Here is a 12,496-nt window from a genome sequence, read left to right as displayed (position 1 = left end):
GGAGGGTGAAGCATTGGAGGAACTGAGAGGGCCTTAGAGTTTTAGCGTGGCTGATGGCAGGGAAAGCCCCGGGACACAGACCACATCCTGGGCACTGTGCGGGTGGGCTGGATACCACCTTCCCACGCACAGGGGAGGTGAATGAAGGTCAAGGTCGCTTGGCTATTGGAGACAGGCTTCCAAAGCCCGGAGCTGTTTGCCCTTTACCAGCTTTTCCCCACACTCCACCCACACCCCACCCACCCCGTCAACTCCTAGGAGGTGACTGATTTCACTGAGGGACAGCGGAGGAGCTGGTCTTTCCCTCTCAGTTGTCGACTGAAAAAAATATACAACCTGAAAGTTGAGAATTATGTTTTATTCGACGGACACACTGAGGACTTAAGTGCAGAAGACAGCTTCTCAGAGAGCTCTGAGGGACTGTTCCAATGAGGTAAGGGAGGAGCCAGGATATGCAGAAGTTTTTGCAACAAAGACCAGGTAGTCGGAACATTGAGAGAATACTGTTAAAGAAAAATAGACGTCTCAAGTCAGTGAATTTTGCGCTTTTCTGCATATGGGAAGATGCAAGAGTCTGGGCTCATTGAAATCATTCCTTTGATACCCACCTTAACTCTCTAGGGCCAGTATCCTGCTCTTCTCCATCCTGAATCCCCTCAGGGGGCAGCTTCTGTGGCTGAGGGCTTGATGGCCACAACTCCTTTGTTTACTGACACGGCAGCCGACATTCTTTGTCCACACACTCCTTAGCCCAAGAGGTGTCCGAGACCGACATGTCATCCCAAACCCCTGGATACCAAAAAGCTAACACGGCCACGAAGGTGCCCTTCCTTATCGAGGACACCCCTTTCTAGATAAAGAGAGGAGTCTCTGGGCCTCAGTCTTCCCCTCAGTCGGTTGGAGGCAATGACATTTCTCCTGCCTGTGGAAAAGGCAGCTGCCTGTTATGACGGCCGGCCGAGGTAAAGACTGAGGAGATGGAGCGGACATGAGAGATCCCTGGACCCTCGGGAGGGCTTTGCCACGGCTGCTCTGGGCCTGACTCGGTGGGAGGGGTCAAGGGCAGCTGGGACCGTCATCTCCAAAGCCACCCCTTATCAAATGCTCGTCACCTTCCAGGCCCTGAGCAAGGGCTTGGCATGTCCGCTGCGAGGGTGCCTGCTGTCATGACCTCAGACTCAGCGTTGGTAAGAAACGCCCCCCGGGTCACATGGGGTAGGTGACCAGAGCCAGAGAAGTGGTTTTCCAGGGGGCTCCCCACTGCACCCACGTGCCCACACGGGTTGATCTGGGGACTCAAGGGCAGGCCCTCTTCCTACTGGCCAGGCCGATGGGTCTGAGAGTTAAGCCTCACCCTGCAGATGTGCAAGGCTCGCTTCAGAGAGAAAAGATGAGTCCAAGGCCGTGATGGAGTGAGAGTGTGTTTGTGTGTGTGTGTGTGTGTCCTCCCTGCCGAAGCTGTCACTTTTCTCGGGCAGACGGAGTGTGGGGAAGAGGAGGAAGATAATGAAATCTTAAAAAAACCCAAGAAAACAAAAAAATCCAGGCTGCTTTGTCAGAGGTCAGGCCCGTGTTTCTACCTTTCTGGTTTCCCAAGTTTGCAGGCCGCTGCCCTGGCCTGGGTAGTGCGCAGTGTCTCCCACATGGAAGCCTGGCCTCCCACCCATGTATCCCCATTGTGTCCTCCCTCGGGGGAGGGCCCTTTTCCTCAACATACTGTAACTCGTCCCCGTGCCCAGTAGGCATTCATGGGCTTTCAGGTGCCGGGGCCTGAAGAGGGACGCCCACCGTGGACGTGGTGGGCAGGGATCACATGCCTGCCTTATGGGGGCCACTCCAGTGGGGCCCGGCCGGCGAGCCTGGGAGATCAAAGGCCTGGGAACTGAGTCCCCAAGAAAGGACCGCCTCCTCCAGGCTTTGCTTCTCTCTGGGGAGTTGAAAGGAGCTGCCACGTCTGGCTCCGGAGCAGAGGGATGAATGCCAGGGCTCAGCGGGGCGCCTGGGGAGTGAGGGGGGAACAAAGGCTCCCCTCGCCATACCCCATGTGACAGGCGGGAGGAGGCCTGGAAGTGGGTACAGGAGGTGGCAGGGCCCAGCCCCTCTCCCTGCTCCAAGGGCCCCCTTCAGGGGAGGGACCAGTTTTTAGGCCCCAGGGGAGGTCCACAGCTTAGTCAGTCCCTTAATGGAAATTTCCTTCTCTGAGTGGCAGGGCCCAGCTTTCCCTGATACAGATGAGAAAAAGAGGGAAAAGAGAGCAAGCAGTCACGGTGTGGGGAGGCCACTGTCAGCTCCAGGCCTGCTCTTCAGTTTTAAGGCCTCCCAGGGGGCCCTAGCGGGGTCTGACCTCGCCGGGACACAGCTTGGCGTATACTTGTCCTGGGGTTGGCTCTGGAATCCAGTGGGAGCTTCGTAAGGACACACTGTCTGCCCAGGGGACTCACACAGCCCAGCGGCCCCTGTGGTCTCGGCTGTGCCCACACCCAGTCTTGGGAGCCAACACATTCCACCCAGAATGCAGGAGGAAGAGCTGGAGGCCTCTCAGTCAGCGTCAGGCAACAGCCCTAAGGAGAGAGGTGAGGCCAGCCGCAGGAGTGGGGCCCTGGAAACCACAAGGGCTGGGCTTCAGCTGTGTGCCCTGGAGTAAGTTACTTAACGTCTCTGAGCTGCAGAGGGCCGAGCACAGAGGAGGAAGGAGACTCCCTGTCTCAGGGCAGGGCCCAGGCAGAGCTGCCACCTGCTGTATTATGGGCCCCAGATAGAATGGCCTGGGGCCTGTGGAATCACCCCAGGTGAGGAGTTGTATGTGCCTGCCCTTCCCTTCTCTGGACCCCAAACCACATTCTGGCCCTTACCATGGTGTGTGGTCATGGCCTGATTATTTGTTGTTCTCCCCCTTAGACCGGGAGCTCGTTGCATGTGGCTCACCTGTATCCCAGGCCTGGCATAGACCTCTCCTCCGAGGGAGGGGATAAATGAACCACCAGCTGGGGTGCAGGCTGTCCATCCCTCTCAAAGCAGCAGGCCCATCTCTAACGACCCCTCTTCACGACTCCTCCTCTGAATCCCCAGAGTGCTCTGTCTGTAGCCCTGCCCTGCCATTTGACACTGATTCGTGTGCAGGCCTCCCAGAGGTCAGGAGCAAGGGCTGTGCTGTCAGCCTTGGGTTTGAATCCCGGTTTCATCACTAATCGTGACTGTAAAATGATATAGCATCTCAACCTCAGGTTCCTTTTCGGCAAAATAGTTAGCAGGAGATCATGTCAGTGAAGCTTCTCCTTTTTTGATACAGTGCAGAGTAGAGGCTCAGTTAACGATTGCGCCTGAGACTCTACCCCTCTCCAACGCACGTACCCCCTGCGCTCCAGGCCCTGTGCAGGCCCCATATCAGATTTACATTTCTCTCGCTCTCAGCAGTGCGCACAGCATCTTGCACAAAGTTCAAGATGTGTTTGCTGAAAGAGGGGGCAGATGTCATGGGGACCCCTTCCTCCAGGCTGGCCGCCCTCCCTCTGGCTCCATCTCTCCGCAGCAGCCCAAGTGGCCTGTCTTGTCAGTTTGCTGCCTGTTGAACCCTCCAGGGCCTTTGGGGTGCTGAACTAACAGTGTGAGAGATGGACAATGCCCAAGCCCCCATCTGAGACACCTTGCTAGCTCGTTCTACTATGGAAATCATCAAACGAATTCTTTCCCCCAGAGCTTCTGTGTGTGTCCACCATGCACATCTGTCCCCCAGGCCCTCACCTCATCCCATGTCCTGGGCCTGGGCTCTGTCCTACCTCTTTCCTCTTCCTGGATCTGCACGTAGTAAATGCTCACCGAACAGTCCAGCCCAGTCTCCTGCCAGGCTGGTTGTAGGGCCACAACCTGGGTCTTGCCACTGCCAACCTAGAGTGTGCTTGCTTTTAAGAGCAGCAGGAGAGAAATGAATTGTTTTCAAGGGCATTTTGTAATGGATGGTTCTTTAATGAGGTCCCTGCTTCTCTGAACTCTTCCGGTGCTCCTGCTTTACAGTTACCGATTTCTGTGATCATAAAAGTAATACATGGTTATTGTAAAAACGTGGGAACATTATAGAAATGTGCGGCTTGGCACGTACAAGCGCCCATGCTTGAGAGGACCTCTGCCGACGTCTGGCATCGATTCTTCTGTCCTGGTGGCTCCTTGGCATTCTGTCTCCTATTCGTTCTTCCCCAGAGAAGGGGCTGATGACGCAGCCTCTGTCTGGCACTACTGGAGGCCGTGTTTGCTGTTACCTGAATTCAGAGGGTGGGCCGGCTCAAGCGCAGCGGCAGAGCCCTGAGAGGCAGTAGCGTGTAGTGGGGGGCGTCTGGGCACCGCCATTTAGAGCCTCAGAGGGCTGGGCCAAGTCTCAGTCTTCCTCCTCCGAGCAATGGGGATGATGAGAGCCGTCCTAGTGTTTCAGAGGGAGATTGGGATTCAACGGTGAGACGGCAGATGGGAACACTCTCAGTAAGCTCTAAATTCTATGTATTATTCTTTGGTTTTGAGAAATATCAGTTATTGCTATTAGCACCAAACAGCTCCCCTGGGGCTCTGAGCCAGTAGTCTTGGTGAACTTAGTCCTAAGGGTTAGCATTTCATTCTCTTGTCATTGTTTATACCTATGTGCGTGTGTATATGTGTGTGTATATATATGTGTGTATATGTATATGTATACATATAGACACATGTATGTATATGCATATGCACATATACGTAACTACACATGTGCATATATGGACATGGAAAATCGTGCAGTGCTGGGAACTGCTGAGAGCTTTGCAGAGGGACATGGCCGCCTCACTGCAATGCCCATCTAGGAGCACATGCTGAGAGCACGTATCAGGGCCTCCAGATCCATGGGAAGAGCTGACACTCAGCTAGAGCAGCATGGGCCGAGTGTCCCCAAGGCCAGCGTGTGACCAGTGAGCGCTGTCTGCTCTCCCTTTAGAGACGAGTTTTCCCCCTCCCCCTCTGTGATCCTGTCAGGGTGCTGGGAGTACCAGTGCAGTCAACCCTTCTCTATTTCTCCCCACGGCATCCCCTGCTGAGAGAGGGATGTGTTAGTGGTCTTTGAGGTCTCAGGGATGACGGAGCTGGGGAAAGCAGTGACACACGCAACGAGGTGGGCGGTTGGAAGGCTGGGAGACGTGTGCACTGGCAGGAAGAGGGCCAAAGCAAAGGAGGAAAGGCTTTGAACAGAACCCGCCGTTCCTCGGCCCTCCATCCTCAACTCCTCTGCCTCGCTGGGGTCTTTCATCCAGTTCGTGATGCAGACACAGTGCCTGAGCAGGAGAAGAGGACAGTGCCTGCAGAGGAGGCTTCCCTGGGACCTTGGGGATGCAGGCTTACCCTGGTCCCTACTCCGGCCACACTGTAGGTCTCTGGACTGGCCTGGTCCTTGTGAAGGCGGGAGATGAGAGGCCCTCGGAACTGGGTGTTGCTGGTACACGTGCTTCCTCCTGTGGAGTCTTCTCCCTGGATTTGAACCCCATGTACTTGGCTTGTCCTTCCCACGAGATGCTCAGTCTCACTATGTGTACGTTGTGTGGGCAGCTTGCAAGAGTGAGGTCTGGAGTGAGACAGACCTTGTTTGCATCCCAGCTTTACTACGTTCTCTCCGTGTGAGCGTAGGCTTGTTACCACCTCTCTGATATTCATATTGTCTCCCACTTTACAGATGAGAAAATGATCATAACTTAGGTTCAGTTTAAGGAGGATTCAAAAGACAAAAGCATGTGGAGGTTGAGCATATTTTCTAGAGTGTGGTGAGAATTCAAGAAGCAGCAGTTTTATAATAATTCCTGTCCAGCCTTCTCTCTGTCTTCCTCAGTGGGGCGAGCCACAGAGCGTCATCCATTCTTTGGTGCTGTGAAAGGCTGGTTGACTCCAGAGTATTGACTTGAACAGAACACGGGTGTCAGACCACTGACCTGCTGGGAGCGTTGATAGTCCAGCTTCAGGACGAGCTGGAGGACGTCCCACTGCCCTCGCTTTGATAGCCGAGCTCCCCCCAGTAACCTGTTCCTCCAGACCTAAGCTTATGAGGCCTTTTCCACTTCCTCTGTTGACACTGCAGAGAGCACATCATGCTGAATAGAGCCGAGGGCCTCTTTTGGCAGCTGGTCCAGCCAGTGCCCGGGTCTTCAGAGGAGACTGGTTGAAAGGGAATTGAGGGCAAATCCCATGAAGCTCGGGCAGCAGCGGGGAAAGCGGGGGGAGACTCCCTTGGACCTAATCAACCATGGAAAGTCCTTTGGTGACCCCTACTGTGGGGGGCATATCAGGCATAAACAAGTAAAGATACAACAGAAGCCTTTAGACATAGCCAAGTTCTTCCCTTACGTTTTAGGGCTTCATCTAAAGCTCTCTCTGAAGGCGGGGCCACCGCCTCCCTCGTCCCCCAAATTCATTAGGAGTTTTTGACCCCCACTAACCCCTCTGCAATCACAACCTTTGCTGGTCTTTCTCTTGCAGCCAGGCGCCACTCCAGGGCCCGGCCCAAGGTCACGCTCTTGAGCTACGCCTCCCCGATGACCGCCGTCAGCCGGCCCCTGAACGAGATGGCCCTGACCCCTCTGACGGAGCAAGAGGGCGAGGCCTACCTAGAGAAGTGTGGCAGTGTCCGGCGACACACGGTGGCCAATGCCCACTCGGACATCCAGCTGCTGGCCATGGCCACCAGGATGCACTCGGGCTTAGGGGAGGAGCCTGGCGGCGAGGACAAGTGCCTGCTTCTGCCACCCAGCTTCCCGCCGCCCCACCGGCAGTGCTCCAGTGAGCCCAACATCACTGATGGCCCCGATGAACCGGAGCAGGTGGCAGCGGGCAGCCAGGAGGACTCAGAGCTGAACTGTTCATCCCTCAGCTGAATGCCCGCCTCTGGGACCTCCCAGCTCCTGCCTGGCCACCAGGATGAGGGCGGCTTCATCCGCGAGGACCGCCGAGGGGAGCTCTTCCTTTGGGCAATGCCGCCTTATGCCTTTCCAGGTACAGGCTAGTGTGAGCACCCTTGGGAAAATCCCCGTCGTGAGCATCTCCATTTTCGTGACTGTGACCACCTACCTCTTGGCGGCCACACAGATCCAACTGCCTAATGTTCACCTTCTGACTTTCAGCCTTGCCTGCCTGACTCAACTCAAATCCTCCTCTCTGAGCTTTTCCCCTCAGATATTGGACTATCTGATCCTCCCAGCCCTATATTGCAGTGCCCCTGGCGTTCCTATAGCAGGAAGTCGTCCGACCCACACACACAGCCAGCAAGGATGTGTTGGCGTGTGGAGTTCCCCTTGAGGGTCCTTGTGATACAGAGGCCGATGGGTGAAAAGAGGCAATAGAGAGGTACCTCTTCTCTCCGTCTTGTGTGGAGTAAAAGTAGACTGCGGCCCCTCCCAAGCCTGACTCTGGGAATGCAGCTTTCGTTTCAGTTTCAGAATTACTGGGAAAGAGTGGCCCCACCGGTGGGTGAGGGTCTGTCCTCACCTATATCCAGACCCTATGTGCTGCCCTTGGCTTTTGGCCCAGGAGGGCCACAGTGCTGGAGGAACCCCGTCTTTGATTAAGCCTCAGCATTCCCCTCTCAGGCTTCCTCCCCGACTCACGGAACTAACCTTCCCGGTGGAGTAGCTGGTGCCTCCCTCCCTTTCTCATTTCAGAAACCGACCCTTTTCCTATTGTGGGGTTGGGGCCAGCTGATACCAACCAACCAGTCTGTTCCTGGATTTGACTTGAATTTTTTAAATGTGCATCGTTTCAAAAATAAATTGCTTGCAAGTATTTGCACGTAGGATCTTGTACCGCTCATTTCCAATGGGGTGTGTCTTCAAACTGAAAAACAGCAAGCCCCCTAAGAAAGGAGACTGGAAGTGGTCCAGGGTGAAAGTGATCCGTGGTGGGCAGGGCTTAGAGGCCGCAGAGCTCTGGAAGCAGCTGGACTTGAATCCAGTGTGGCCTGTGTTTGTGAGTGTTGTGGTTTATAGGAAAAGTTGCATTGAGATAGAGAGACTCAGCTTGTCTCATGAGCTGAGAGTTCTAGCAAATGGGATGTCTCAGCGCTCTACAGTGCAGGGAGCTGGGAAAGATGTGGGCAGGACCTTTTGGAGAGATGTCCATTCCCTGTGATTAAAGAAGTGCCTGGAATGTATAACCTGTGGGGCCTTGACATGTTTTGGGGGGCAGCGGGCTTTGGTACTGTGCTATATATATCCTCAGCACTCCTCCCTCCATCCAGGTCTGGGCTTTTTATCTCCGTTGACCTCCCTGTTCTTTTAGTATTTGCCTGTTGGCCCCGCTGATAACAGCTCCAGAAAAAAGAGAAGGCCCCTGGGCCCTTCTGGCACCTTCTAGGTATCCTGTTAATCTTTGGAAACTTTGTTTATGAAATGTCAGAGACATGAGCCAGTTTGGCTTCCAATATGGCAGGAGGTGGCCGGGAGAGAATGAGGACAGTTTAAGCTGCCAACAGAGGAGGAAAGCTTCTAAGCTCATCTAAGCCTTGACAGCATTTCCCTTCTGGGTGAAGATTTGAAATATGACCAGAGGCATGCTTTTGATGGCTTTTGATTTGGAAATTTTGTTTAAAAAGTTGTTTTGTTTTCAGCCTTTTAAGAGATTGATGGAAGAGAAATGTCCAAAGGAGATCTTCTGAGAATTTCAAACAAAAAATAATCTGTGTATGCGTTGGATAAAGTCCACAAATTCACTAACAGGTATCAGTAGGTAACAACATGATGATTTATTTTAACTGATGGCTTCTGTCCTTATTGGTACACTTAGCACTTGGGACTAGTATTTATTGATCCAGGCAAAGTAATTAATCATGCTTGGGTTTGCTTTTTTAGTTTACAACCTGAATGATATATATGTCTTTAAATGCTTTTTCCACACACTAAATGCCCCTGATGGGGACATCAGTCATCAGTTAAATATGTAAGCTCTTAGGCCGAGAATGGGAGTGTCAGTACAGACCCAGTGTACTTAATTGCTAATGAATGTTAGCCAGTTTACAACTTTGCCTTTGATGTACACACCTGATATTTGTACAGTATTTCACACTGTACATATAAAAATTGTGCTGATGTCTATGAGCATTCTAGCCATCAGAGCTATTGCAAGAGCGACAACCGTAGTGTTGTTTTTTGTTTTTTTGTTTTAATTTTATATTATTTTTGGCTGCATTGGACCTTTGTAGTTGCGTGCAGGCTTTCTCTAGTTTTGGCGAGCCGGGGCTACGCTTCGTTGTGTTGTGCGGGCTTCTCATTGCGGTGGCTTCTCTTGTTGTGGAGCACGGGCTCTAGGTGCGCCGGTTTCAACAGTTGTGGCACACGGGCTCAGTAGCTGTGGCGCACGGGCTTAGTTGCTGCGCGGCATGTGGGATCTTCCCGGACCAGGGCTTGAACCCGTGTGCCCTGCATCGGCAGGCGGATTCTTAACCACTGCGCCACCAGGGAAGTCCAACGTAGTGTTTTTAACCACTTTTTCTCCCCTTCACAAGATGAAGATTCGTTTTTGTTATTTAAGCTAGGATCTTCCGGTGGCTGAGGTTTAATGACAGGAAATGATCATGACTCTTAAACTCCGAGTGGGCTCGAAACCAAAAACCTTTTATGCTGTCCGTTTCAAATGGATTCAATAAACGTCATTTTGTACATGCTGCCCTGTTCCCAGGCTGCGTGTCTTGATTGAATTTGCAAGCGCAGAGCGTCCGTTAGATCTTTTCTGCCTCCTGTCCTCACACTCCCTGTGTGAGGAGCCTGCCTTCCCTGGCGCCATGTTCCGTTTCCTGTTGCCCCCACCCCAGGGTTAGGCAGCAGCCTGACCTCAGCCAGTCTCCCCTGGGCTTGGCTTGCCATCCTTGTCTGGATTGGCAAGTCATTTCCTGGAGGAACAGCCTGTCTGCAAAGAAGCTTGGAAAACACCGAACAAAGTCGGAGAAGGCAAGGCCTCTTCTGAAGCCAGCTTGGTCTCTTTCCTGAGTGTTTGACCTGGAGGGGGCACTTACCGTATTTACTTGTAAACCATCTCCTCATATATGCCCCTTCGGTTCTGTTGGGTAGAGGCTATTTATTTATTTTTTAAATTTTTATTGGAGTATAGTTGATTTACAATGTTGTGTTAGTTTCAGGTGTACAGCAAAGTGAATCAGTTATACATATACATATATCCCGCAGAGGCAGTTTATAATATTTTGCTCTCCACATACATTGGGCTAGCCAAAAAGTTCATTCAGGTTTTTCCATGCGAGCCGATGGAAAACCCGATCGAACTTTTTGGCCAATCCAGTATTTTCCTGGGAGGGCTGCAGCAGTGTTGGCTTGAGACCCCTGAAGGCTTTGTAACAGGCTTCAGAGAGGCGTGACCTGAACTGACTGAAGATCCTGGAGGAGGTCAAGGAGAGCGTTCACACTTTTTATTGTGCCTTCAGAGGCTGGAAGTGTGAACTATGAACCCTGAGCATTCTGCCTTGGTAGATTTCATGCCATTGGGGCACCACCTGTATTCACTCAGCCAGCCACTCAGCTTCCGGCCAAGGATTTGCGGAACTGCCACTGCTTTGTAGGCACTTGTGTGTGCTGGGGATGCAGTGATGATGGATAAGCTGCGTGCCTGCTCTCTTGGAGCTTACCATTGAATGCGGGAAGGCTGGCAATCGGGTCAACACAGGCATTTCAAAAAATGAACAACACTGGATGACACAGAATGGCAAAATGCAGTGACTAGAGGGTGATGCGAAGGTGACCCTAGGTCAGGTGGCTAGAGAAGGTCTCTCTAAAGTTGCAGCCGGCTTTACAACCTGCTTTTGTTTCCGCTCGCTGCCATAATAAATTCCCACGAATAAGTGGCTTAAAACAGCGAACACTTCTAATCTCACAGTTCTGTAGGCTGGAAGTCTGACCTGGGTCTCCCTGGGCTAGAAGTCAAGGTGTTGGCAGGGCCGAGTTCCTTTCTGGAGACTCTGAGGGAGAATCCATTTCCTCACCTTTGCCTGCTTCTAGAGGCCACCCATGGCCTCTTCATCTTCAACACCAGCAACAGTGGGTTGAATCCCTCATGCCAGCCTCCGTTCTGCCTCCTTCTTCCACTTTTAAAGACACTTGTGATTCCATTGGGCCCACCTGGATAATCTTTATCTCAAGATTTCTATGGGCAAGGCCTCTCCCGCCCCCTCTGCTGATGTCTCAGTGGGAGAAAGGCCAGCCACCTGGTATGCTGGGGACCCCGAGAAGATGAGGCGGTGTCGAGCAGGTGGGTGCTGGTCTCCAGGGAGACTGGCCCACCTAGCCCAGGGGCCTTTAAGCCTGATTTCTACCCACTGGCCCAGACTCCCATGGTGACCATGATGCTGGGGTTCTTCACTCAAATCTTATTTCCCATCTCATATGCCTGTCAGGCCCACATCATCCCTCGAATGCACTTGTATGACTTGGTACTCCCTGAATTGGTCTCCAGGTCCCATTTCACCCTATGGACACGCCCCAGCTGATCTTTCTAAAATGCAATCCCTGCTTAAAACTTCTCCCTGGCTTCCAATAAAATCCACACACCTGAACTTGCCTTTCCAAGCTGATCCCCACCTGCCTTTCCCGCCTCCTTCATTGCTCCCTGACTGTCCGTTATCCCAGGAAGCTGCCTTCCACCTCCACACCCTCCGCCTTGCCTCTGCTGGTCCTTCTCCCTCATCCAGGTAGAAGCCTCTACACACTCTCAGGTACTGTCCTAGGAAGGTGAGGATGTGTAGGATTTCTGTTTGCATGCCTGGAGCCTAGCAATACAGAGAGGGATCCAAGTCTTGTGCATTGAATGAATTAATGGGGTGGTGATAATTCTGATCTGACCCCCTCCCTCCCAGGTATTTATGAAAAGCACCCTCATCCCCCTTCCTTTCTTCCTCCGTGGGGACCTTCCCCATGATGCTCTCTAGGGATGTTCCAACTGAGGCTGCGTGGCCAGGTGACCCTGTGAGCAAGGCAGGGGTTGGAGGCAGGTCTGAGTCCGTCCCTGTATCCCTGCCCCCTCCTGCTGCAGCCAGTGGCTGCCGTGGCCCTGTGGACAGCTACCCCTGTCTGCAGGGCTGCTACCTTGCTGCTGAGCCAGCCACCTCTTTCTTGGCCTTTCCCCTTTCTGTCTGTGGTGAGAAATTCCTTCGGAGCCTGGACCTTGTGCCTGAGGGAGAGAGAAAGCCCTTGTTTGTCGCAGGGCCATCTCCTTGAAGAAACCCTCCTGCCACAAAGTAAGAGGGAGCGGCCTAGGCCCCTGTGCTCAAGCAAGAACCTCCTTGTCCTAAGCCCCCTGCCCTCAGGATCCAGCACAGGGGAGGTTCCAATGCCGCCACCCTGGTGTGCCCCGCACTGTGCTGATCCTCATGGCAACCTTGCAAGGCAGGTGTCCCCTCATTTTGCAGATGGGGAAACTGAGGCTTGGGTTCTTTAAGCAATGGAGCTGGGACTCAACCCCAGGTTCTTTCACCTCAAATCCAGTGGTCATCCCTATCTATTCC

At 53.0% G+C, this 12,496-nt stretch overlaps 1 protein-coding gene across 7 annotated transcripts in view; it reads left to right on the top strand.

Moving 5' to 3' along the window:
- PRR5L (proline rich 5 like) overlaps nucleotides 1–9,852 on the top strand; it is a 144,607-nt gene extending 134,755 nt beyond the window's left edge. For all 7 annotated transcript variants that reach the window (XM_079928420.1, XM_079928422.1, XM_079928424.1 and 4 more), the window contains one exon: nucleotides 6,478–9,852. In XM_079928420.1, coding sequence (XP_079784546.1) covers nucleotides 6,478–6,872 — 395 coding nt within the window. In that variant the 3' untranslated portion in view covers nucleotides 6,873–9,852. The remainder of the gene's footprint in view (nucleotides 1–6,477) is intronic.
- Nucleotides 9,853–12,496: the final 2,644 nt, after the last annotated feature.

The sequence above is a fragment of the Stenella coeruleoalba genome (assembly GCF_951394435.1).
Source record: "Stenella coeruleoalba genome assembly, chromosome: 8".
Taxonomy (NCBI): Eukaryota; Metazoa; Chordata; class Mammalia; order Artiodactyla; family Delphinidae; genus Stenella; species Stenella coeruleoalba.
This window is presented reverse-complemented; position numbering and strand designations above follow the sequence as displayed.